This window comes from Bubalus kerabau, chromosome 15, assembly GCF_029407905.1.
Source record: "Bubalus kerabau isolate K-KA32 ecotype Philippines breed swamp buffalo chromosome 15, PCC_UOA_SB_1v2, whole genome shotgun sequence".
Taxonomy (NCBI): domain Eukaryota; kingdom Metazoa; phylum Chordata; class Mammalia; order Artiodactyla; family Bovidae; genus Bubalus; species Bubalus kerabau.
The window spans coordinates 41,890,055-41,917,635 of record NC_073638.1 but is presented as its reverse complement, the minus strand read 5'-3'; the positions used below and the strand labels follow the sequence as shown (position 1 = coordinate 41,917,635).

Here is a 27,581-nt window from a genome sequence, read left to right as displayed (position 1 = left end):
CAATTCTTCAACAATTTTATTAAAAATCACAAATCTAGCAGATTCTCATATGCTTCAAAGACTGCCCCCCCCCCACCCCCCGCCAAAAAATCCCAAACAAAACCCACACAAAATACATGAACTAGCACAATGATTACGGAATTCACTGCAACGTTTCTATTTAAGCTCGTCACAAAGGTAGCACAGATATGACGAACGAAAAGTAGCTGCTAACTGAACCACCAATTTGCGTTAAGGAACGAACCGACTGTCTCATTCATGGTTATCTAGATTAGAAAATGAGACTGGCCAGGCCCACCTGGAAGAGGATAAATCCGGGGCTCGGGGGCGGAATCGGGCTCAGGAAAGGATGGCTATAATTGGCCAGAATTCCCATGCCAGTCACGGGCGACAAGGGCTTCCCTTGTAGCTCAGTCAGTACAGAGTCTGCCTGCAATGCAAGAGACTTGGGTTCGATCCCTGGGTCAGGAAGATCCCCTGGAGAAGGAAATGGCAACCCACTCCAGTATTCTTGCCTGGAGAATCCCATGAACAGAGAAGCCTGGCAGAGTCGGACACTACGGAGCGACTTTTCACTTCACTTCACACACGTCAGTCAGCGGCCAGGCCCCGAATCCGAGCCTCATTCGTCCCCAAGGTGGGCGGGGCGGATACGCCCTCCACCTATTTATCCCCGCTCCTGGGCGGCTTCAGGTTCAATAGCCTCAGGCCCTCGGCGAGGTAGGGCTACGAATCTTCCGAACCCTCCTTTAAAATCGGGGAACCTAAACCACAGGAGGAGCGTTCCCAACGGACAGGCCCTCCCGCGGGGAGAGTTTCCGGGGCAGGGGGCGGGGCTGCCGGAAGTCGCCGGTAGCCGTCTGCTGTTCGTTGTTTGAGCGGCTGACGGGAAGGAGAAGCTGAAGCTCCGGCGGCGCTGCGGGGCTGCAGTCACAACTGGAGCCCGAGCCGCCGCTCGTTCCGGACGAGCTGTAAGCCAGGAGTACCGGCTGTGGAGAGGCGGGGCCCGACGCCCGCTCTCCTGATTTCACCATGTCGCGGGGCTCTATTGAGATTCCCCTTCGGGACACTGACGAGGTAAGTGTCGAGCATGGGGGAGGGTGGGGGCCGTGAACTTGGACGATCTCCCCCTCCCCCTTTCTCCCGACTTCGCTTCCGAAGTAAGAGCACTGTCTCTCCCAGATCGAACTCCCCTACCGAAGCTCCGACCACTTCCTTCCCAGCCCCGGCACCCTCCCAGGCTGGGAGCATCAGGTCCCCGAAACCTTGAGGCCACCCCAAGAAGGAGTTCTTGAAAGTTCCCCCCAACCTGCTCGTATTTGACAGTACTCTGCTCTTCCTAGTTCAGAGGCGCGGGAGTGTGAGTGTGCTTGATCAAATGTTAGGCACCTCACAGACCACAGAGGTGGACACTGATGTCACTGTGTTCTCTCTGCTGCTCAAACTAAGTATCTCTCCCCGGGAATATGTATGATGTCGCCCTTCCTCCCTTAGAAACTCGAGTGTCGCTGCACAAGGCTCTTTCAGCGAAATAGATACCCCAAGCCGCTGCTGTGTGCTGATAGAATTGCCCCCCTCTTCCTTGTCTCCTCTTTTATGGATGGCCAATAGCTTGTCTGAGTAAAGCTCTCAGAATTGCTGTTGTCTTATTGGCTATCTCATATTCCTATTTGTTTGATTGAGGTACAATATTGAAATGTGTTTCACTTACCATAAAATACAGTGGTTTTAGTAATAGTCACAAAGCAGTGTAATCACCACCACGATCTAATTCTAGAAAATTTTTCTACTGTTATTTTTGTGCCACAGTCAGGAGTGTGTGTGACACAAAAGCTGCCTCCATGAAGAATGAGTGCAGTGGCAACTCACGATTGCCTTGCTTCTAGGATTGTGCTTCTTGTCAGACCAATGACATCAGATTGTCTGGGGTGCTTATCTACACTTTACCTGCATTATGCATTAAGCAGAGTTTCGTTTCGTTTTTTTCAAAGCTTTTTATAGTTCTAGGGATTTGAAGACAGCTATCAGGATTTGTTTGCTATGCTTTTACTTTACTATTCCATATAATGTATTTGGCATATGCTCCTTAAACATTTCTTAACATATACTTGTTTTAGCCTTACAGAAAGTGAACACAAAGCCTATGTATTAAAAAAAAAAAAAAAAAAAAAAAATTCTACGTATAACCAGACTGATGAATCTCTGGGGAAAGAGCAGTCCAAGGAGACACATGAATTTCAAAAAGAGAAACAGGAACTTCCCTGGCACCCCGTGGTTAAGACCCTGCGTTTCCACTGCAGAGGGCACAAGTTCGGTCCTTGGTTGGGATATAAGATCCCACATGCTGTGGTGGCATGGCCAAAAAAAAAAAGAAAAATAAGAGTTAAAACCTACATTTTGTATTTTAGGTCATTGAACTTGATTTTGATCAGTTACCGGAGGGAGATGAAGTTATTAGTATTCTGAAACAGGAACACACACAACTGCACATATGGATTGCTTTGGCGGTGAGTATTCGTGTAACAAATACTTTTTATATGTCGACTGGAAAAAAATATGTGGTTTCTGTTTTCAGATACAGTAATAGCCAGCTTGGGTGAATGATAGTACCATGTATGTGGAAATTAATTATATTATAGTCCAGTTTCCTAAGTGGTCTGCTGGCCTCTGGTAAATTAGAATATGTTGGTAAAAGCAAAATTCACTTAAGCCAAATAGTACTCAGTATTGAACATTTGATTATTTAGTGGTTATTCAGTGAGGACTGGCTTATGATTTGTGGATAAACTGAGAAAAAACAAGGTGCCACAATGTAAACAATCTAACACCCTCTACCCTCCTCAGTACTAGCTGCATGATTATGTTTCTTTTTTGTGGGAACATTATAGGAAATGATTATAGTAGTGAAATATAGTGAATACTTTAATCATTATTCCTAAGCAAGTTTGCCACAGGTCACTTTTCATGTAAGGACATAAACAGGGCATCTAATGTTATCTTGAATAGTCAGAGAAATAGATCTGGAATTAGGCTTGTGTCCAGTGCTCAAGCCTAACTCCTGAGTTTCTTAGGCATGGATTTACAGAGAGGTACTATCAGTGACAAGCAGTGCCTTCCTGACTTAAGTGCTACGTTTTCTCAGTCTTTGGAGAACAGGCCATTAATGCTTGTCACTCATTTTTTTAAAACCAGAAGGGAACTTAAGTTTTTTTTTAGTACAAATGCCTCCTCACAGCACTTACATGAAAACTGGAGTCTTGCAGGGTTAGCATGACACCTGTAGTAAGATAAATTTATGAATCAGTGTGGGCTACAGGTTGTTAAAACAAGAAAGAATGTAGGCTTTGGGATTAGAAAGGCCTTTGTTTAAACTGCAGCTCAGCTGCTAACTAATTCCGTGACCTTCAACAAATGATCTATCTTCTGAGCCTATTTCCTTATCTAAAATAGGGGGTTGTTAACACTGAATTAAAAGATAGTTGTACAGATTAGAGATGATGTCTATGAAACTCCTGGCATTGTTTGTGGCCCAAAGTAAGGGGCTAATGATGGATATTCCTTATAATATTAACAAATGAAACAAATATCCACAGAAGTTATTCAACAGGCCCAAAGTCATAGATAATTTTTGGTGGATCTAGAACTAGAACCCAAGTTTTTTGTTTGGAATTCTTTATACCTCTCACTATTTCTTTCTCTCTTTGGCTCTGATTTAGTTTGAAATCAGTTAATTATTACTGAGTAAGGAGATGGAAACATTTGTAGTGATTTTAATTTTTTAAGCAACTTGGTTAGATATAATTCACTGTAGTAAACTGCAGACATGACTGAGCTACTGAATACAACACAGACATTTGAGACGTTTTAGCACATACATACACCTGTGAAATGATCACCATATTTAAATAACACATACATCCATCACCCCTGACACTTTCCCCGCAACTCTCCCTTCCCCACCCTCCCATAGTGCCCAGGCAGTTATTAATATTATTATATATGATCAGGTAAATTAAGTCAGATTTCTTTGAATTTATGAAAGTGGAAAAAAATGCCACATGAAAGCAAAATAGTGCCCAGGCAACCCCTGATCAGCTTTTTGTCGCAGAAGATTAGTTTGAGATGTATTCACGTAGTTGCATATATCCAGTAGCTCCTTTTTACTGCTGAGCAGTAGCCATTGTACAGATAGACCATGGATTGCCCATTCACCTTTTCATCAACAGTTTGGTTGTTTCCAGTTGGGGCCTATTACACATAAAACCTCTGTAAACATTTGTGTACAACATTTTGTAGGGACATACAATAACTCTAACTTAATTATTTGCCTTATAGCTGGAATACTACAAGCAAGGGAAAACAGAAGAGTTTGTCAAGTTGTTGGAAGCAGCACGTATAGATGGCAATTTGGATTACAGAGACCATGAAAAAGACCAGATGACTTGCTTGGATACATTGGCAGCCTATTATGTTCAACAGGCTCGTAAGGAAAAGAATAAGGACAACAAGAAGGATCTTATTACACAGGCAACCCTATTGTATACAATGGCAGATAAAATTATTATGTATGATCAGGTAAATTAAGTCAGATTTCTTTGAATTTATGAAAGAGGAAAAAATTGCCACATGAAAGCAAAATGTGTGTAATAGGCAACAGAGTTTCTGAAAAAAATTTTTTTAATATGGTTGATAAGAACAGTAAAAAAGGAGAAGGGTTCCTTATTAAAATAGAAATTTCTTATACTGTTGAATTAATATGGGCAGATTTAGCATAGAAATTTATAAACATGTTGAGTTGGTAACTCTAACATCCTCAGGTGAATTTCAAATGTATTTTATGTGTTTTAAGGAGTTTGAACTTTTTGTCATTTTTCCTGGCACAGACAGCTTGCATTTTGGGATAATTTCTCAATTTGTGATTCAGAATTTGCTTACTGATGGTTTAAACACACTATAGTGAGAGAGGAATTTGTGTGATGCTCGACTGCTCTCCTGTATGGTTTTGATTTTCATATTACACATTTGTCTTATCATGGTTAGTCCTGGGTAGAGTCAAGTGTAAAATGGTACGTTACTTTTTCAGAACCATTTGTTGGGAAGAGCCTGCTTCTGCCTTCTTGAAGGTGACAAAATGGATCAAGCTGATGCACAGTTTCATTTTGTACTCAACCAGTCTCCAAATAATATTCCAGCACTGCTTGGTAAGTCATTTTCAGCAACCATCTTAGGAATCTTTATTTTTCAGCATGTGCCTAAAATGCATCTCTTTGTTGATAGCTCCTTAGTAACTGGGCTGGGCAGCAAAGTAGAAGAGCTTTACCTTAGTAAAAATAAAACCTCGTTGGGTGGGGAGGAGGCTTTCCTGGTGGTCCAGTGGTTAAGAATCCACCTGCCAGTGCAGGCAGCATGGGTTCAATCCCTGGTCCAGGAAGATTCCACATGCCATGGAGCAACTAAGCCCATGTACCTCAACTACTAAGCCCGAGTGCTTTAGAGCCTGTGCTCCACATCAAGAGACTCCACCACAGTGAGAAGCCCATGCACCATATAAAGGAGCTCCCATTCACTGCAACTAGAAGAGAGCCTGCATGCAGTAACAAAGACCCAGTGCAGCTAAAAATAAATAAAATTTTAAAAAACAAAAAAACTCTTGTAGGGAGTTCCCTGGTGGTCCATTGGTTGGGACTTCATGCTTTCATGGCCAAGGACCTGGGTTCAGGGCCACCCAGTGTGGCCAAAAAAACAAAAATAAAAAAAACTTATCGCAGTAGATCATCATTTCTGTTGAAATTACAGAAATAAAATATATACCAGTTAAGCATAATTTGTAATCTACTTCTAGAGAATCAGTAAACAACCTATTTGGACAACTCTAAGCTAATTTTTGTTTTATAACATTTCACATAAATATAGGACTGTTCTATTTATAGACATAGATTAATACATCCTTATGGAAAGCAAGTTTAAATATGAAATCGTTTTTACTATTTTTGACTGTTTTTTACTGGGAGATATATTTGATCTAGGTGAGTTAGTGGAGAGTATATAACACTTGAGTTCTTTAATAAATGCATGTTTATTTTTAAAAATCATTACAGGTAAAGCTTGCATTTCGTTTAACAAGAAGGATTACAGAGGCGCTCTAGCTTACTATAAGAAAGCCTTGCGGACTAACCCAGGTTGTCCAGGTAAGAGAAAAACTTCAAGTCTAAGCTGTATATGATCCAACTTAAAATATTGATATTTGATTTAAAGGCTGAATAGAAGTAGTTCTTAGTATTTGCCCTATACTTTTTTCCTTTGCAAAATCACATTCATTTAGCAAATTTTGAAATTAAATGTTAAGTGTTTCCAGAAGGAGAGGGTGTCAGACTGTGTCAAATTCTGTTGTTAGGCCAAGTAAAATAGGGAATGAAAGTTGCTCATTGGATCTGGCAACGTACAAATCATTAGTGACCTTGATAAAAGCAGTTCTATTGGAATGGTAGAGGTGAGATACTCATCGGAGTGGAGTCCAGAGAGAAAAGGGAAGGAAAGGAATTGGAGGCAGCAAGTATAGAGTCTAATGAGCTTGACTTTCTAAGGAAAGTAGGAATGAAGAGACACTGGAAAGAGAAATGGAATCAAGAGAGGATTTTTTAGGATAGGAGTGTGTATGGATGAGAATGATCTAGTTGAGAGGGAAATTTTGATGATGCAGGAAAAAGGGGAGGGTTGCTGGTGCAGTGACCTTAGATGAGAAGGGGTAACATCTAATGAGCACTGGAGAGGTTGGCCTTTGATAAGAACATGGTTGACTTTTGGCATGGCTTTGAAATTGGGAAGCATTTATAAGCTTAGTTCTGCAGATGTGCATGTAGCCAGTCACTTTATTTAAGCCTGTAATGAAGCTCTTTGTTTAAAAAATTGCTCTTTAAAAATTAGATCTGGAAGGTACAGTATAGCCAGGCATATTGGAAGACAAGAAAAATAGCATTATTTTTCTGACCTCCAGTGAAGCCAAGATTGTGATATACCCAAAGATTTTATAGTGGGATTATATTGAGGTTAATTCTGGGATTTTGCAACTTATAAATAATGTTTAAGCATTTAAAAAAATTTGAACCCAAGAATGCCTTAGTTTGACAGACTAAATAACGATTTTATTTTTGTAGCGGAAGTTCGTTTAGGAATGGGCCATTGCTTTGTGAAACTTAACAAACTGGAGAAAGCTCGTCTGGCATTCAGCAGAGCCCTGGAACTCAATTCCAAGTGTGTGGGAGCATTGGTGGGACTGGCTGTTCTAGAACTCAATAATAAAGAGGTGTGTGATTAAAAAAACTGTTTAGTTTCTGACCGTTTTGTCAGGTGAATAGTATTAAATTATATATTGAATTATATCTCAACAGACCTGTTGAAAAATGCAATCTTATGGAGTCTTTTCTATTATTTGCCTTGGGGATTAGCAGTAGATTGTTTAAGACAGTGATACCAGGTATATTTATTACATTCAACCAATTTCAAAGGGCCGGAAATGCTTTCCAGTGGCAGTGTTTCTGCAGTTAAGTCTGTTAAGAAAGCTAAATTCTGAAAGTTTAACTCTATTTGAATTTATTTCTATTATTTTTCCTTTAATTTTTATAGTTTTTAAAGATTACTTTCCATTTGTGTTATTACAAAATCTTGGCTATATTCTTCATGTTGTACATTACATCCTTAAACCTTTCTTACACCTTGATAGTTTATGCCTCCCATTTCCCAACCCCTATATTGTCTCTCCCCAACTGGTAATCAGTAGTTTGTTCTCTATATCTGTGAGTATGCTTCTTTTTTGTTACATTCACTAGTTTGTTGTATTTTTTAGATTCATACAGCATTTATCGTTCTGTGACTTATTTCACTTAACATAATGCCTTCCAAGTCCATCCATGTTGTTACAAATGGCAAAATTTTATTCTTTTTTATGGCTGTGTTGTATTCCATTGTATGTATATGTGTGTGTATCACATGTTTATCCATTCATCTGTTGATGGACACTGAGGTTATATATCCTGGCAATTATAAGTAATGGTGCCGTGTATTTTGAGGTAGTGTTTCCAGTTAATATTTTGGTTTTTGAGCTGTGTACCCAGGAGTGGAATTGTTGGGTCGTATGGTAGTTCTATTTTTAGTTTTTTGAGAAACCTTCATGCTGTTTTCCTAGTGGCTGTGCCAATTTATAATCCCACCATCACAGTTTGAAACTTTTTATTGCTGGTGAGAAAGTTAAAAAGAACGATATTTTGGTATCTGAACTTAGATTTGTATAATCTTATTTCTTCAGACTAGAAAGGAAACTTTGAAAAAGTGCTATTTAAGTAATGTTTGACTCATCCCTGCCATCACTGTGTTTCTTTTAGGCTGATTCGATCAAAAATGGTGTCCAGCTTCTTTCCAGAGCCTATACAATTGATCCTAGCAACCCTATGGTATTAAACCACTTAGCAAATCACTTTTTCTTTAAAAAGGTAGGAGAAATCATTTATTAAAGTTGTTTAATGTTAAATCCTATCTTTGCTTTTCTGCACTGTAGTTGACACTTTATCTTTTTAACTTCAAAAGAAATTTTAATCAAGAGAGTTGTTTTCAAGTTAGAGTTTGTATTAGTATCTAGGTATGTCTGTTTGTTCATTCAATCATTTAATAATTATTGACCCTGTATACCATACCCAATATTATGGTGGAGGTGTGAAGTTCAGTAAGACAGTTTTCGCACTCAAGGAGTTGAGTTTCATAGGAAACCCAGACATGTGAACAAATGTAAATGTAAAAATAAAGGTCTCTACCCTGCTGTGGCAGAGAAATGAAAGAGGAAATGATTAAGTGGTTAAGAAAAGTGTTTACCACCAAGAAGGAAAACGCTCTTGAGCTACGTTTTTAGAAGACGATCACTAGGTAGCTGAAAGAAGAGAGGCACAGCTCTATGAAAGAGTCTTAGTTTTTTGCTTTTTTATTTTTGTATGTTGATCATGATGTCATTTTTAAAGTTGCCACTAATTCTGTAGAACAATGGCATTCTAGATTTCTCAAATACTAGAAAAGTTTTTATATAGTTGGTAAGCATGAGTTTAATCATTTTGCAACTAGGTACTAAATTATACCAAGAACTTTAATTAAATAGCAATTTAAGTAAAAGTTCACAAAACTACATCGATCCTTATTAGTAATAGATGCTATATTGCTGTTATTGTTGCTATTGGTATGCATTCTATCCTTACTAAATGCCAAGTACTGTTAAAAGTGCATGCCATGAATTTATGTAATATTCAAAACAATCCTCTGAGATAGGTAATATTTTCTTAATTTTGTGGATGAATCATGGAAGCAGAGTTAATACCCTGAGGTCACACAGCTGTTAACCATGGTGCTTTATTCTCCCTGGCTATAGAAGCATACTCCCCTTTCATAGTGAATTATTAATTAAATTTTATGCTATAGCTATTATAATACTAAAAGGCAACTACTTAGGGAGAAGATGGAAATGTATTTTAAAAGTAAATGAAGTGTTACTGTTTTAAGATAAAACATTAACACAAGAAGGCAATGGCACCCCACTCCAGTACTCTTGCCTGGAGAATCCCATGGATGGAGGAGCCTGGTAGGCTGCAGTCCATGGGGTCGCAAAGAGTCGGACACGACTGAGCGACTTCACTTTCACTTTTCACTTTCATGCATTGGAGAAGTAAATGGCAACCCACTCCAGTGTTCTTGCCTGGAGAAGCCCAGGGACGGGGGAGCCTGATGGGCTGCCGTCTATGGGGTCGCACAGAGTCAGACACAACTGAAGCAGCAGAGTACTTTGGATATAGTGAAAGTGTAGTCGCTTAGTCGTGTCTGATTTTTTACAACCCTATAGACTGTAATCTCACCAGGCTCCTCTGTCCATGGAATTCTCTAGGCAAGGATACTAGAGTGGATTGCCATTTCCTTCTCCGAGGGATCTTCCCGACCCAGGGATCAAACCTGGGTCTCCCACATTGCAAGCAGATTACCATTTGAGCCACAAGAGAAACCCTTGGATATAATAGTTCTTATTAAATTGTAACTGCTCCCATTACTGTGAATAAGGGACTTAACTTCTCTTGGGTTTTCTCATCACAAAAATAGGCCTGATGCTTCAAAGGATTATTGTGGAGATTAAATGAAGTAATAGACATACTGAACAAATGTTAAGTACTATACAAATGTTAGTTCCCATCTTTCCTAAGTTTATCAGCAAGGGGAATAAGGAGAGTGATTTGTAAATATGGGTACAGTGCTGTTATTGTTAATTCAGTTAACAAATTTTTAAAGTGAAATTTGAGGAACCCTATGACAGACCAGTAGAGTTGTTGGAGCTTACCCATTGATTTTTGGGTCTTCCTTGTTCAGGATTACAGTAAAGTCCAGCACTTGGCGCTCCATGCATTCCATAATACAGAAGTGGAGGCCATGCAAGCAGAAAGTTGCTATCAGTTGGCTAGATCATTCCATGTCCAGGTAAGTTAATTTTACACCCTGGAGTATCTTAATTCTTTAATGGTTTTCCAAGTCTTTTAAAAACTTTTATATGTATTATTGGTCTTGTTTTATTTTCATTTTTTAGGAAGATTATGACCAAGCTTTCCAATACTACTATCAAGCTACACAGTTTGCCTCATCCTCTTTTGTGCTGCCTTTTTTTGGTTTGGGACAAATGTACATTTATCGAGGTGACAAAGAGAATGCATCTCAGTGCTTTGAGAAAGTTTTGAAAGCTTATCCTAATAATTATGAAACTATGAAAATTCTTGGCTCTCTATATGCTGCTTCAGAAGACCAAGAAAAAAGAGATATTGCCAAGGTACGTTTTTAAAAGTCTTAGTTTTTTTCTGGTAGCTATCCCTAGATGCTCATTTCTTGTTATTGCTTATAGAAATACTTTGGACTCGGTTTTGATAGCTGAGTTTGCTCCAGTTGAAATAACAACTGACATTAAACAGAGTAGACTAGTTACCACATTTTACTTTCATAGCCTAGAGTTGGAATGCCTTAGCTTAATGATCTCTTTTTATCCCAGGGCCATTTGAAGAAGGTCACAGAACAGTATCCTGATGATGTTGAAGCTTGGATTGAGTTGGCACAGATCTTAGAACAGACTGATATACAGGTATTTGATCACATTTTTCGTCTACCTAATGTGTTTTTGGTAAGCCTGGTATAGTGCTTCTCTCTTTTTCACTTACACCTTATTCTGTTCACCATGAAAATACAGGGTGCCCTGTCAGCCTACGGAACAGCAACACGCATCCTTCAGGAGAAAGTGCAGGCCGATGTCCCCCCAGAGATTCTGAATAACGTGGGTGCCCTTCATTTCAGACTTGGAAATCTGGGTGAGGCAAAGGTAGGAACGAAGGACTAGTTCCTTCTTTTGAACTATCAAGTTCAGTGCAGGCTTTTTTAGATGTGTCAACCAAGTCTTTTCACAATGTAATTTTCTTTTCTTTCTCCTAGAAATACTTTTTGGCATCTTTGGATCGTGCAAAGGCAGAAGCTGAGCATGATGAACATTATTATAACGCCATTTCTGTTACAACGTCATACAATTTAGCCAGGCTGTATGAAGCGATGTGTGAATTCCATGAAGCTGAAAAACTATATAAAAACATCTTACGGGAACATCCTAATTATGTTGACTGTAAGAATTTTAAACTTTATTTTTTATGTATTAAATGCTCACAACAGCAGCAAAAATTTAGCCTGGAAAAAATCTTTCCTGGAACTAAAAATAAACAGTTTTAGGGAATTTCCTGGTGGTCCAGTGGTTAGGATTTTTTGCTTCTACTGGAAATTAACTCCCTGTTCTGGGAACTAAGATCCTGTAAGCCACACAGTGCAGCCAAAAAAAAAAAAAAAACAACTGTGAAAAAACAAAACAACTGTTCTAAAGGTTATACCTTTTCTTCAAAGCAAATTTGTGGCCTTAAAAAAAATGCAGCTTCACTTAAATTTATCCTGGAAACAGAAGGAAACAACTGAAAACCAGTGGGACCATATTTTATAGACTAGTCCCTCTTCAGTGGGTCAGCTACCTCTACTAGGCTTTTAACAACTCCTTGACGTATTTGGTTATGGGTTTATCTTTATGGTGGGTTCTGTTTTGATTTACAGTGCTTTTAATAGTCATAAAGGACAGGGCCTTTCCTGGAAATAATTATTCCTAAAAATGTCCTACCTTGAGTTTTTGCAACCTGAACAGTGTGAAATTTGGAAAGTTTCTAACTAAAAATCATTTATATGCTGCACTTCCCTTAAAAGAACCTAAAGCTATGATGTTTTGACTCTGGTCAAATCAAGGGCTAGTAACTTGGCCCCTGTCATACTATTATGAATAAAAAAGCGATTTAAAATAAATAAGATTTTAGTTGAATTCCAGACTTAATTTGAACTGAGTTGATAGGCAATTATAAACCATTGTTGGTTTCTTGAGAGAGTGACATTTTCTGGAACAAATAACAATTTGACATTTGTGTGGCACTCCCTAGTGGCTCAGATAGTAAAGAATATGCCTGCAATGCAGGAGTCCTGGGTTCAGTCCCTGGGTAGGGAAGATCCCCTGAAGAAAGAAAGGCAATCCACCCCAGTATTCTTGCCTGGAGAATCCCATGGACAGAGGAGCCTGGCTAGCTACAGTCCCTGGGGTCACAAAGAGTTGGATACGATTGAATGACTAACACTTTCACTTTTAAAATTACCTAAGGTAAAGAGACACAGTTAGAGCTCAGGTTTTCTAACTAGTAATCCCTTAGTAGTCTGTGTTTTCACTGTTGTGTGATATGCCAAGCACAGTGCTGTATATCAGAGAGAAACTGGAAACAAAATGATGACAAGCTTTTAAAATAACTTAGCTTGAGATAATGACTTGATCCAGAGTACCAGCTTGAGGAATGGAGTAGAAGAGAGAATCTGAGATTTCAAACAGGAAGGTTTGATGGTATTGAAGTTGCATTTAACTTATTAGATATTTAATTAGCTATATCGATGCTTGATATTTTTTCACCTGTGATGTGTTAATTGAAAGCAATTATTTTAAAAGTACAACTTTAAAGTTATGATCCTACATTATAGCTAATATTTTAAACATAAAAACTTGTGCATTTTCAGGCTATCTGCGCCTAGGAGCAATGGCTAGAGATAAAGGAAACTTTTATGAGGCTTCAGATTGGTTTAAGGAAGCTCTTCAGATTAATCAGGTTGGTAGTAATAACTCTTGGGTTTGAAAAAATAATTACGTCACCATTTTCCTTCAGTAAATCAGTTTTTTCTTTTAATGGCTGTCTAGGTTGGCATCCCCCCCGCCTTTTTTTTCCCATTTACTTTTTAAAGATACTAAAGGGCTTCCCTGAGAGCTTAGTTGGTAAAGAATCAGCCTACAATGCAGGAGATCCTGGTTTGATTCCTGGGTCGGGAAGATCCACTGGAGAAGGGATAGGCTACCCACTCCAGTATTCTTGGGTTTCCCTTGTGGCTCAGCTGGTAAAGAATCCGCCTGCAATGAGGGAGACCTGTGTTCAATCCCTGGCATGGGAAGGTCCCCTGGAGAAGGGAAAAGCTACCCACTCCAGTATTCTGGCCTGGAGAATTCCACGGACTGTATAGCTCATGGGGTTGCAGAGTCAGATAGAACTGAGCGATTTTCACTTCACTTCAAAGGGTGTAGAGTCATCTAGATGTTTGGATTGTGGCCCACAATTAGAATTAGATTTCACGTCACAGCCTAGGACACACACACGTGTATACAAACGAAGAGATCAGGTTTTCTAACTAGTAATTCCTATACTGAGATCAGAGTTTTATAAATTAAAAATGATTTGTAGAATCATATTGCCCTAGGCAGTACATTGATATTTTTACTGTATTCCATTTTATTGCATTTCTTATGCTGATAACTAAACACTAAATTGATTTTACAAGTCATTAATCCATCTCAGCTCTCAGTTTGAAAAACACTGTTGTAAACGTAGCCTATAAATCAGGAATCACCTATTGTGGAAAGATGGTTTATCTTCGAATCCAAATTACAGATCTTGCCTCTTTTTATATGTGTTTTTAGGACCATCCAGATGCTTGGTCTTTGATTGGTAATCTTCATTTAGCAAAACAAGAATGGGGTCCAGGCCAGAAGAAATTTGAGAGGATATTAAAACAACCAGCTACTCAGAGTGACACTTATTCTATGCTGGCCCTTGGCAACGTCTGGCTTCAGACTTTGCATCAGCCCACCCGAGATAGAGAAAAGGTAATCTCTTTTCATTTCTTTAAAACAAAGTTGATTCTTACTTGATTCTTATTTGAATTTTTTAAATAATCTTTTTATAGGAAAAGCGTCATCAGGATCGTGCTCTGGCTATCTACAAACAAGTACTCAGAAATGATGCAAAGAATCTATACGCTGCTAATGGCATAGGTAATTATAAGATTTGGATATCCATAATTGTGAAATAAATGCTTTTGGAAGGATGTTTATAGATCAGATTTTCTCTCTAGTTTTTTTTTCTGGCTACAAATAGGAAGTTCTAATTCCGTGAACCTTTTTATAACTTTAGGAGCTGTTTTGGCCCACAAAGGATATTTCCGTGAAGCTCGTGATGTATTTGCCCAAGTAAGAGAAGCAACAGCAGATATCAGTGATGTGTGGCTGAACCTAGCACACATCTACGTGGAACAAAAGCAATATATCAGCGCTGTTCAGATGGTAATGTTTTATTTTTCAAAATATTTTTATTTTGTGGTCATCATTGAGCAGTTTTCTTAACCATTCTGGCCTCGTCTGTTTAGAGGTTTATAATTTTATAAGGTTAAGACCAGTCTTTGATGTCCAGACAGAGATGTGAGTCCTGGCTCCACCATTAATTGCACGTCTTGGGCATGTCTCTATAAGACAGAAATACTTGTAACCTTAATCTCATAGAATTTTATGAGGATCCAGAATGAAAAATACTTGGCACTAATTTGCCTAGCATAGCAGTAAGTGCCAGAAGATAGTGGGATTTATTATTCATTTGGGCTTCCCTAGTGGCTCAGCTGGTAAAGAATCCTCCTGCAATGCAGGAGACCTGGGTTCGATCCCTGGGCTGGGAAGATCCCCTGGGTAAAGGAACAGCTACCCACTCCAGTATTCTGGCCTGGAGAATTCCACGGCCTGTATAGTACATGGGGTCGCAAAGAGTCGGGCACGATTGAGCAATTATTCCTTTGCTCATTTTATCCTCTTCCTTCTCAGATGAGAGAACTGCATTTCAGAAAGGTTAAAAGACATTTAAAAAGAAAAAACTCCCTCCATGGGGATAAGTTTTCATAGCTAGAGACTTTTGTTATGCTTTTCATATTTGTTGATTATTTGAAGTAAAAGAGTCATGCCCAGCATCTTTAGCATAGTGAGCATCTTTAGCATACCTAGTGAAAAAGGAAAAATGCTCTTATTGAAATGATTATGGCCAGAAAAAAACAAGTTTCTGACCAAAGATAGAAGATATGAGCAGTCCAGGCTCTGGGAAGTAGTTAACCATTTTTTCTAAAAAGGGCGAGTATTATTATTATTATTGGAAAGGTAACTTGTCACAAGGACTTACAGAACGTTGATTGCATATGGTAGTCTCAGAGGTTGTATTTTTGGAGGTCAGCCTTCTTGGTCTGCAAATCAATTGCTAGGAATAGTTAGGGAAAAACCACCTAACCGTCTTCACCGAGAAGAACTTGCCTACAACACTCCTGACGTTGCATGGTCAGAAACTGACTTGTTCGTGGCAAAATTAATACCAGTATTGCTATATTAGTTTTACTAAGAGATTAACAACCAGAACTGTGAGGCTTCTCATATTGATTGCCAGTAGGTTCCTCCAGCCCTAAAGAAAGGTGGTAGAGCCCCATAGGAGCCAGGTGTATGACTTCTGATAAATCATCAGTAAGTCTTGTCTAGATTGTATTGCTAAAGATACAAAAAGACCTTCCATCTGTTTCACCTGTCAGTGTTGGTCCAGATTTCAAATGGAAAGACTATTTCGAGTATGTAATTTTTCTTATCGGGTTTTTATGTTGTGAAAATGTATGCTGGTGAATGTCAAGAATCAGTCTCAATTTAGTCTTTGAAATTAACCATCCAGAAGATAAAATACCTTTTCACTTAGCTTTAAAATCGCTTGAAATTTTCTTATAAAATAATAGCATATAATTGTTGTTGTGCTTTAATTAACCTTTTCTCTTTTTGTAGTATGAAAACTGCCTCAGAAAGTTTTATAAGCACCAGAACACAGAAGTTGTGCTATATTTGGCCCGGGCCCTCTTTAAATGTGGCAAGTTACAGGAATGCAAACAAACCCTGCTGAAGGTAAAAAAAGAGAACTCAATTCTGTGCTGGTTTGTATTTTTTACTCTGTTTTACACATGCTTACATGCCTAATACTCTAACTAAAATTCTTTTCATGTCTTTATAACATATGAAAAATTTGCTTTGTTTTTATTTATAGGCTAGACATGTGGCACCCAGTGATACAGTTCTTATGTTTAATGTGGCCTTGGTCCTACAAAGATTAGCTACCTCTGTCCTGAAAGATGAAAAGAGTAATCTGAAGGAAGTACTTAATGCTGTGAAGGAACTGGAGCTTGCACACAGGTAAGATTTTGTACCTGTTTTCCAAACAACCTTTGAAATTGTTTGTTTCTTTAAACCCATATGTCTCAAAGGAGAATCATTCTCTAGTAGAATCATTCTGGCAACTTTTAAACCAAAGCAGACAGCTGCCACTAGGTGACTTCAAACCATAGCCAGGATCCTGCTAGAATTGGATCCTATAGTCCGACTCCTATAACTGGCTAGCTTTACAGGCTTGCCCTAGATTTTTTATTAATCTTAGAGTAATATGACCCAGCATTTTACACACTAGAAACTTTTAGACTCCACTTATGTTGTTTTGGAGAAGGCAATGGCACCCCACTCCAGTACTCTTGCCTGGAAAATCCCATTGATGGAGGACCCTGGTAGGCTGCAGTCCATGGGGTCACTAAGAGTCGGACACGACTGAGCGATTTCACTTTAACTTTTCACTTACATGCATTGGAGAAGGAAATGGCAACCCACTCCAGTGTTCTTGCCTGGAGAATCCCAGGGACGGGGGAGCCTGGTGGGCTGCCGTCTATGGGGTCGCACAGAGTCGGACACGACTGAAGCGACTTAGCAGCAGTAGCAGTATGTTGTTTTTACCTGTTATACCAGTGTCTTCTTTGAGATACGAGTTTTCCTTGAGCTAAGATTAAGGCCTTTCCTCTTAAATAACTGAATAAGTTTATTTGGCTCAACTCAATTTATGTATGGGGAGAAGGTAGTGACACCCCACTCCAGTACTCTTGCCTGGCAAATCCCATGGACAGAGGAGCCTGGTAGGCTGTAGTCCATGGGGTCCCGAAGAGTCGGACATGACTGAGCAACTTCCCTTTGACTTTTCACTTTCATGCATTGGAGAAGGAAATGGCAATCCACTCCAGTGTTCTTGCCTGGAGAATCCCAGGGACGGGGGAGCCTGGTGGGCTGCCGTCTATGGGGTCACACAGAGTCGGACACGACTGAAGTGATTAGCAGCAATTTATGTAACTTTATAGTATTTAGTTGGTAACTCAGTGTATGTTAAAGTTAAAATCTTACATCTCTTCAGATTTTATCCAACCTTATTTGAGTTCTTGTTTTAAGTATTTCTTGCCTTGGCTAATAAATTATATGTGCTTTCATGGCTTAAGCCTCCTAACCTCCATGCTGACATATTTAGTAAACTTGGTGTTTAGTAAACATTAGTTGCTGGAATTGATTTTTGGTTGTTTGTGAATTTACTGATAATGTTAAATATAACTTTATCTTCATGAACTTGCTGGTATTGCGTGGTATGTTGTTGAGAGTTCTTTTTAAGTGAGTTGTATATGTGTTTTTCCTATTGAGATGACAGCCCTTTGTGAATACATTTAAGTATTAAGTGTTCATTAATTTCAGTCAGTATGTAAGCCTTCTCTGAAACTTTTTTGAAAACAGATTTTTAATCTGTTTTTAATCTAATTAAATTTTAATTTTTAATCTAAAGGGTCTGTTGCATTAATTTTTTTTTAACGTATTTTATTTTCTCATTCCATTTAGATATTTCAGTTACTTGAGTAAAGTGGGAGATAAAATGAGATTTGATTTGGCCCTCGCTGCTACAGAAGCCAGGTAATGTTACTGTTTATGGAAGGTGACTTTGGGTGAGGTAGTGATAGCCGTATGGGCTGGGAGAGTGACACAGCAGTGAGGGATTCTGACCTTCTAGGTATCAGTCTTTCACACTCCTCTCTGGGATGTTCCACCCTGGGCTAAGGCTTTTTCTTGAGGGTTCTTTCAGGGAATATGCTAAAGTTAATTTAGTTCAAGTCCTAAAATTATATGGGAAAAGACTTTTCTGATTTCACTAACATCAGCTATGTAGTCAGAATCAAGACACAATTCCCAATGCTGAGTTACATGTGAAGATATTGTTGGGAATCTTTTTAGCTGTGCTTTGGGAAGACAGTTATGATTTGGAAACTTAAAATAGTTGACAGTATTGGCTTATGAGAAATTAAGTTAATTTTGCTAATTAAGACTTCTATGATTCTGCTTCAAACTTTTAAATATGTGTAAATAATATAAATGCTCTGAGTTTTTAAATAAAAAGTATACTAGCTACATTCATATTTCTCGAAATTGGGAACGTTCTAGGCAATGCTCTGACTTACTGAGCCAGGCGCAATACCACGTGGCCCGGGCACGCAAACAAGATGAAGAAGAAAGGGAGTTGCGGGCCAAACAGGAACAAGAGAAAGAACTGCTAAGGCAGAAACTTCTCAAAGAACAGGTATTTCTTATGTTTGTGGTGATACTAGAATTAAAGGTGGGCATACATACACTTTGTATGTTAGTTCATCAAAAGTTCTTTTGATGATAGCCATGATTTTATGATCATAACATTTTGATGAGATTTTTCCCTACCCTTTTTTCCTCATAGGAAGAGAAACGTCTCAGAGAAAAAGAAGAGCAAAAGAAACTTTTGGAACAGCGGGCCCAGTATGTAGAAAAGACCAAAAATATTCTTATGTTTACTGGAGAGACTGAAGCAACAAAAGAAAAGAAAAGAGGTGGTGGTGGTGGACGGGTAAGATGTGACTCCAGCTAGAAATGAAGTTAACTGACTAAATGCACTCAATATTTAGTTGTGCTTTGGCTTCCTCCTTTGCTAAAGGATAGTCTTCAACGCAGAGAATGCTTTAAATGGTATCTAGTCTTTAGAAATGCACTTCAGTGTTAGTTTTAGTATAGTTTATCTTGTAGCAACCTTGCAGTTGATGATCTTTGCTATGAGAAACATTCATCCCAATTAGCAGTTTTAAAGTATGGGCCTCACCATGCACCTCTTCAGTGTGACTCAGAGGGCTGGTGGCATGAGGCCTATTTCATACAGCCATATTCTACCAGCCAGGAAAGCACTGACTGTGGTCTTCTTTGGATTTCAGCGTTCCAAGAAGGGAGGAGAGTTCGATGAATTTGTCAATGATGACACCGATGAGGACCTGCCTGTCTCCAAAAAGAAGAAGCGAAGGAAGGGCAGTGGTAGTGAGCAGGAAGGCGAGGAAGAGGAGGGCGGCGAGAGAAAGAAGAAGAAGAGGAGAAGGTAGCGTCATGGGAAAACCTTTTCAATCACCTCATGAAAGTGGGGAATGCCTCTCACCTTCTGAATCTTAGGGCTAGAATTGGGAACACCTGGTAATCTCTTGATGCACCCAGACAGAAACCTTTCATGCTCCTGCTTCCTGCTTTAATCCTAAAATGGACCCCAATTACCAAATACTACAAATTTCCTTCTGAGAGCTCTGAGCCAGTCATAATTGCCTTTCTTACGTCTATAAAATTGCAACTTAATTGGAAAACCTATGCAATTTAGAATGAGAAAAGTTAGTGGGTCCGTGCCAACTGTCTATCTTAATAACCTTACAAAAGCCCCAAACCTCAGTTTCTCTCTGTAAAATGGTGAGAGTCGTGGCTCACTTCAAGTTTTACAGGATGTGTAAAATGTGAATTTAGCTGAAAAAAGGGCTTTTCATCCTCCCATGCCATCCACTGTGAGGACAAGTGGTGCCTTGTCCCCTCTTACCTGGAGGGGCCCTTGAACTCTCCCACTCCTCTCACGGTGCTTCCCTATCCAGGAACCTCCAGGATTACCTAGGCCTGTTCTTCCCAAACCGAGGCTGACTCTGCTTGTGGAATTCAGTCAGACACACTGACCTGTGGAATTGAAGCTGTGGCTGAATATTAGCAGACCTAGGATGAGTAGTTGGGAAGGAAGGAAGAGGAGGGGGAGGATGCTGAGTCTGGAGCCTGGATCTTTTCTCACATCCTCTGTCACTCACCAAGGGCAAGATCTGAGCTTATCTTACGTTCATTAAGAGGGCTCAACAGTGACTCATGTGGTCAGTAGACTTTGCATAAATCCATGATTTATTTGTATGGCAGACTGCTGAGCCTTGTGCAGCGACTGCACGTTGTGGCCTCACAGTCTGGTTGCAGTCAGCACCCGTAGAGGAGGGTGTTGAGAATGATTCATACTATTTGAATGGCGAAGAAGTCTTGGGCTTTATAGGCATATGCGTGAATCTTGACACACGTTCTTTTGGTATTCACTATAGACCTCCGAAGGGAGATGAAGGATCTGATGATGATGAAACAGAAAATGGCCCCAAACCGAAAAAGCGCCGTCCACCAAGAGCAGAGAAGAAGAAGGCTGTAAGTGTCCAACACGTTTTTCTGTCCCTGGTAGGCATAAAAGATGTCTGCTAGATACATCCTTCTCCTGCAGTGTCTTCAAGCACAGACGCTTGTTTTTGAAGTTTGTTGGTTGCCGTTTGATTGTATCATTGCAGTGCAAACCCAATTTAACATGACATCCTAACAGAAGAGTCCTCACTAATTTATGTGTGTTCTTTCTTCAGCCCAAGCCAGAACGTCTGCCTCCTTCAATGAAGGGAAAAATAAAATCCAAAGCCATAATATCATCAAGTGATGATTCGTCTGATGAAGATAAACTGAAAATTGCTGATGAAGGGTAGGAATTTTTTGCTTGGTGTGTTCTCCTAATGAAAGATAACCGAGAGTGGTCACTGTGACAGAATGTCATCTCTGTAGTTTCTTAGAATCTTAGAACTGGAAGACACCTTATCACACACCTCATTCTGATCTTGTCATTTTGTCTACCAAATATTTGTCCCTTACAGAAGGAAACCTATTTTGAAACCTTCTTTCTTCATGGATATTAGTTGAAATTTTCTATATGACATCCTCCTACACAAAATGTATCATTTGGCTACACTGCCATTGACTGGCTTAAAGTAGTAGGAGTAGCTGGATCTTGGTCACAGGAAAAAAGGCACTTTCTTGACCATTTCGTCCTTTGTCAGGCAGGGATGACTTAGCACCACCTGCCTGTGGAGGGCTTATCCTGCACTCCTTTAGCTTACAGCCCACTTGGTTAAACAGTATTCTGTTTTACTTGTCCTGAACTTGCCCCTGAAGCTCCACATTTGGATTCCTAGACTAGAACTCTTAATACCATACTACACCTTGTTCTTCTGATGGCCATTTCACTGATAGCCATCATTTCACTGATGGCCATCATTTCATTCATTCATCCAACAGATATTTGAACATCCATGTTATGAGATGAGTGCTAAGTGCTGGAGATGCAGAGGAAAAAGACATTGACCCCGCCCAAAGGAATTTGTGCTTTAGAAACAGTAGAGAATGACAGATAAACCAAAACTACAGTATACTGGGGAAAGTGTTATCACTTACATTTTCCATTTATTGCTTGCCAGGGACAAGCAGGCAATAAATCTGGAGTTGAAGTAGTGAGGGTAATCACTGAGATAAATTTTGTAAAAGGCTGTTTAAGTCTTTTAGAAGACTAAAGAGTCCTAATCACCTGTACTTCTAAAAAAAAAGAACTAATAAATAATAAAAGTGTTTAAAATAAAAGCAAGAGAGGGAGTCCTGGTGGGTTAGAGGTGAAGCAGCAGTGAGAGGTTAGCATGTTGAAGGGGCTAGGGGTCTGCGGCCAGGGGTGGGGTGGCTAGCCTGGTATGGTAAAGCATCTGTGAAGATGTTTGGTTCCCATTTGCTCTGAAGACAGTGGTTGACACAGATTTGGATTGCTTTTCCATAAACCACTGGTCCTTGCCCACAATGTTATCCTAGTCCATTGATTAGAGGCGTGATGGTTAAACCCTCAGGAAGTGTTTCCTTCTTTAGCCAGATGAAACGGAGTGAATTAGATTCAAGGGGCCCACTGGTACTTGGTGTATATACAGAAGGAATATCCAGCATCCTCTTCTCCACGCTTCACATCCTTTCAGAGTGACCTGAGTTACATGATATGTGTCTAGATTTCTTTCAGATGTAAGCACAAAGAGCCTCTCTTCAGTCTGCAGGGATGCTTTCATTGCTGGGGAGAGTAATCTGTTTCACCTCCATCACCCTTCTTAGACTGACCCTGTAGGATTTAATATTCCTTTCTTGGTATATTTGTCATGGAAACCCAAACCAAGGAATATGCCAGAGGAGAAGCATGTCCCTCCTGGTGAGCGCAGTGCAGTGGGGGGAGGTAGCAGCTGTCACAGTGGTTAAGGGAACGTTTGTTCCTGTAGGAAGCCAAGATTACCTTGCCACCACCATCCTGAGCATTAGTCCCTTTCCTTTAACATGTGATATGTAGAGGAGAAACTCGGGCAAAAGTAAACAAGCAAGCAGCAGAACCCCCTTAGCACAGCTTCCTATGCAGAGTAACTCTAGTCGTGTTGGAGGGCATCAGAGCAGAAGCAAATCCCAGAATAGGAATGGTGACTTGGCTCCTTGGCCGACTCCTGCACAGATGGGACAGGGGAGCCCCACTCAGCCAACCCTTGGGAGAGGGTTCATGTCCAGAGTCTCTGCAGCCAAGTGAGGTCCTAGGTTTTACCTCTGCTGCTATGGATTTGCTTATAAAGATAAATGTATTCCTTCCTTACATAATTTTACAGGTGAAATTGAGAAATGCTTCATTCTGATGAAAAGTGCCTGGTATGACCAGTGAGAGTCATCCTTCACTGTTTTTATTCTGTCTTAGAGCTAATGTGCCTTATTCTTTTTGCCTACGTACTCCCCTTTTTATTATGAACAACATCTCATTTGCAAAAAAAGTACACCAAAGAAATATCACAGTAAAAACACCGATCAGGTCCAGAATATTCTGCTCTTCTCTTTTAAAAGGGCAACCCGTGATTGTCAGGTGGTGTCGTCCGGAGACCTGGCCTGTAACGAGCATTTCTTTTTGCCAGGCATCCCCGCAACAGCCACAGCAACAGCGACTCGGATGAGGGCGAGCGGCGGAAGAAGGGTGCCTCCTCGGAGAGCGAGTCTGACGAGAACCAGAACAAGTCCGGCAGCGAGGCCGGCAGCCCCCGGCGGTCCCGGAGATCCCACTCCGATGAGGATTCGGACAGCGACCAGCCGGCCAGGAAGCGCAGGCCCTCAGGCTCCGAACAGTCGGACAACGAGTCCCTGCAGTCTGGGCGGAGCCGCTCCCCAGGCTCTGAGATGGACTCCCGGCCCGCGTCCCCGAGTGCCGAGTCGGACCACGATTCCGAAAGAGCATCTGACAATGAGGGCTCCGGCCCAGGTTCCGGAAATGAATCTGAACCCGAGGGGTCCAACAACGAGGCCTCGGATAGGGGCTCAGAACGCGGTTCAGATGATAGCGACTAGGCTTTATTTCATGAATACGCTTCATCTCTGCAGGAAACTTTTTTTAAACATATGAAAGCTGTGATAAAAACATTTCAGGTGTTTGGTCAGTGGTGAAATTTTTGCTAAGGCAATTTTTTTCCCTATCCATTCGTACATTACTATGACCGCAAGAGATGTTTCCCGTGCTGGAGTCTAATATTTGAGTCTCTTGAGCAAAAGGTGACTATTCTTCATTATGGTACAATTCCACCTATCACATGTGAAAACCCCAGAAAAATAAACCCACGTGCTGAAGCATTCCTACAGAGTTTTGAGTGCCTGCCACAGTGGCACACCTGCCATCTTTGTGTGTTAAGCAGTACACTGTTTGGATTTCTATTACAATCTTTTACCAAGTGGTGTGAGAAACTTGGTGTTATTGTCTTTTTCCATTTCAAGCTTAGATCAAGAATATTTTTATTTTCTGGAGAAAGAGGTATCTACTGTATAATTGCACCAAAGTACAAATGAAGGTTTCTTCGATAGGGTAATACTGCAGCCATGTAGATAAAACCACAAATATATCGTTAGGTTGACTAAGATGTGGAAAAATGCTTTTCTGTTAGTAGAATGCAAAGACCTACCTAAGCCACATAATAAAATTCTTTTACCAATTTTTATGTGTAAACTTTGTGTCATTTGGGGAGGGGGGGAGCAGTACATTTGTATATGAAAATTTAGTATCAATAAACTGCAAATATTTGGAAGAATATTAAACTGAATTAAACTGAAGGCTGTTTACTCAAAAGTTTTGTAATTCTATGTAGATTTCTGGAGTGTTTTTAAAGATGCAAGAAGCTATTTACAGGGACTTTCTTGGCAGGCTACTGGTTAAGTCTCTGGGCTTCTCATGTAGTAGGGGTGGGTTCAGTGTCTGGTTGGGGAACTAAGGTCCCACATGTAGTGTGGCCCAGCCAAAAAATTAAAAACAAAAAAACTATGGAAGCCAAGACATGGAAGCAACCTGAGTGTCCATCAACAAAATGAATAAAGAAGATGTAGTATGTATAATGCATATACAATGGAATACTACTCAGCCATAAAAAATAAAATATCGCCACTTGCTGCAATGTTGACAGACCTAGAGATTATCATACTAAGTGAAATAAATCAGAAAGACAAATATACAATATCACTCATAGGTGGAATCTAAAAAGTAATAAATAGGAATTTGTTTACAAAACAAACACACTGATAGACGTAAAAAACAGTTACCAAAGGGGAAAAGGAGAGGAGGGATAAATTAGGAGTATGAGATTTAAGAGAGATACACATTACTATATAACCAGGATTTGCTGTATAGCATGGGGAACTATATTCGAGATCTTGTAGTAACCTATAGTGGAAAAGAATCTAAAAAATTATATACATATTCATAATATATATTCATATACATGAATCATTTTGTTGTACTCCTGAAACTAACACAGTATTGTAAATGAACTATACTTCAAAAGAAAAAGATGTTTTAATATGTAAGACCAAGGTGCTAGTATTTTTATTTTCAGTACCTTTTGTAATTAACGACTTAAGGATCATCATTTTATGTAGCACTGAACAGTTTGTAAAAAGAACTAAAATTAGTCAGCAAGTATGAAATGCATTATAAAAGGCATTGAGAACAGAGATCATATGTCTTTCCTATTCTCAAATGGAGTGATGTTTGCACAGGTTATGGGAGCAAAGGGAGAACAAAGTCAAGGGAAGGTTTCCTGAAGCAACTTGAAGCAACTCACCCAGTGGAGAGTTAAGGAAGGTGTTCTCTGCATGTACAACTCTAGAAACTAGAATAACTAAAGGAGGAAAGGTGGCTATCAACCCCACCCCACCCCACCCCCTGTGAAACATGACAAGCCTGAGATTCAGAATCTATAATAGCAAAGGTGAGGTTCAGACTATACTCCAGGTCCTCTGTCTACTCCCTGCTTTTTCCAATATGTCACATGTAACTTGGGGTGACATAGTTAATCCCCAAATGACAGATCCAACTACTGGGTAATCACTTCCTAAATGATGACTCACTTCAAGCAATAACTCAAGTCTATTTATAGAAGTTCCCTTGGAGAGCCGTTTATGGAGAGATTTAACCTAATGAGAGTGATTTCCCTAATACTCCTCTGCCCACTTCAGGTTTTGGCTAGGATGGTGCTTTGGAGTACAGTTCCAAAGCACTTTTGCACGTCTAAGTCAGTTCCACTTAAGATGGCTCTCTCTTCCATCAGGAAGCCCTCAGATCAGCAGAACAGGAATATTCTCTGCAGTCACTTTGTTCATGTCAGAAAGCACCGTGTGGTTTCTTCAGGTCCAGTTCCCTCTGGTCTTAGTTAGGAGCCTAGAGATGACGGAAATGACCATGGAGCAGGGGGTGCCCCTGAGGATGGGGAAGACCCTTCTGACAAAGGAAACCTGACTGACCTGCTGCCTTTGCTCTTCTGCCGCTGCTCTCCGAGACTCAGAGCAGCCCCACTGCCTGGAGCCTGTGTGTCTGGATCAGCCTTCTTCCTAATTTTTTTTTTTTTTTTTGAGGTGTAACTGACATATAACATGATGTTATTTTTAGGTGATTTGATATTTGTATTGCAAAATGATCACCACACTTAATCTAATTAACATCTGTCATCTGATGTTTTTACAAAAATGGAAACAATATGGATAGTCCTCAAATAATTAAAAATAGAACTGCCATACAGATCCAGAAATTCCACTTCTGTGTATTTATGAGAAGAAAATGAAACAGTAATTCAAAAAGATGTATGTCTTCACTATGTTATATAAGGGTTCCTGCGCTTTGCCCACCTCCCCACCCCATGGTTCAGCGGTAAAGAGTCTGCCTGCAATTCAGGAGCACACTTTTGTCCCTGGGTCAGGAAGATCCCCTGGAGAAGGACATGGCAACCCAATCCGGTAGTCTTGCCTGGAGAATACCACAGACAGAGGAGACTGGCAGGGTTCAGTCCATAGGGTCACAAAGAGTCAGATACAACTGAACCAGCTTAGCACACACACATGTTATATATTGTAAATATGAAGCATTATTTACAATAGCCAAGATATTAAAACAATCTAAGTGTCCATCAGCAGATGAATGAATAAAGATGTGATACACACACAAACACAAAATGAAATGCTACTCAGCCACACACAAAAAAATTCTTGCCATTTGCAACGACTCAGGTAGACCTTGAGGGCATTATGCTAAATGAAATAAGTCAGAAAAATATCCTATGATCATTTATATGTAGAATCTAAAAATCAAAGCCAAACAAACCTAAGCTCATAGACACAGAGAACAGATTGGTGGTTGTCAGAGGCAGGTGTGGGGGAATGTGGGTAAAAGGGTAAAGGAAGTCAAAATGTACAAACTTCCAGTTATAAAATAAGTCATGGGATTTAATGTACAGCATGGAGACTATAATTAATAATACTGTAACACATATTTGAAAGAGGAGATCTTAAAAGTTCTTATCACAAGAAAAAAAAATGTTTTGTAATGATACAGGGTAACAGATGAACTTTATCGTTAATCTTGCCCTTGCTCTTGGCTGTCTCTCAAACCTGGGTGCTTGTCCATACAGCCTGCTTCATTTTTAATAGATCCTAGCAGGGGAGGGTCTGCTGACACCTGTCAGTGTCTCAGTGGAAAGTATTTAAGATACAGATGAGTTGGGGCAAGGCGGAGAGAGAATGCAAAAATGGCATCAGGCCTTAGCTTCCCAGAAGGGCCCTTGAAGTGTGCCTG

At 39.9% G+C, this 27,581-nt stretch overlaps 1 protein-coding gene across 1 annotated transcript; it reads left to right on the top strand.

Annotated features, from left to right (window-relative positions):
* The first annotated feature begins 426 nt into the window (after positions 1-426).
* CTR9 (CTR9 homolog, Paf1/RNA polymerase II complex component) lies at positions 427-24,457 on the top strand. The gene is made up of 25 exons (XM_055548638.1): positions 427-1,077; positions 2,409-2,507; positions 4,336-4,575; positions 5,084-5,201; positions 6,099-6,188; positions 7,155-7,303; positions 8,379-8,486; positions 10,390-10,497; positions 10,604-10,840; positions 11,057-11,146; positions 11,252-11,380; positions 11,491-11,674; positions 13,141-13,229; positions 14,090-14,275; positions 14,356-14,443; positions 14,583-14,731; positions 16,247-16,363; positions 16,503-16,648; positions 18,155-18,226; positions 18,752-18,887; positions 19,038-19,184; positions 19,543-19,700; positions 20,713-20,809; positions 21,016-21,128; positions 23,395-24,457. The coding sequence occupies exons 1-25, from the start codon at positions 1,033-1,035 to the stop codon at positions 23,819-23,821; spliced, it is 3,522 nt and encodes a 1,173-aa protein (XP_055404613.1). The 5' UTR covers positions 427-1,032; the 3' UTR covers positions 23,822-24,457.
* Positions 24,458-27,581: the final 3,124 nt, after the last annotated feature.

Coding starts and splice junctions, on each gene's coding strand:
- CTR9 (XM_055548638.1), top strand. CDS start 1,033: ATGTCGCGGGGCTCTATTGAGATTCCCCTTCGGGACACTGACGAG. Junction 2,508..4,335: donor ACATATGGATTGCTTTGGCG/GTGAGTATTCGT, acceptor TTTGCCTTATAG/CTGGAATACTACAAGCAAGG. Junction 16,364..16,502: donor GCAAACAAACCCTGCTGAAG/GTAAAAAAAGAG, acceptor TTTTATTTATAG/GCTAGACATGTGGCACCCAG.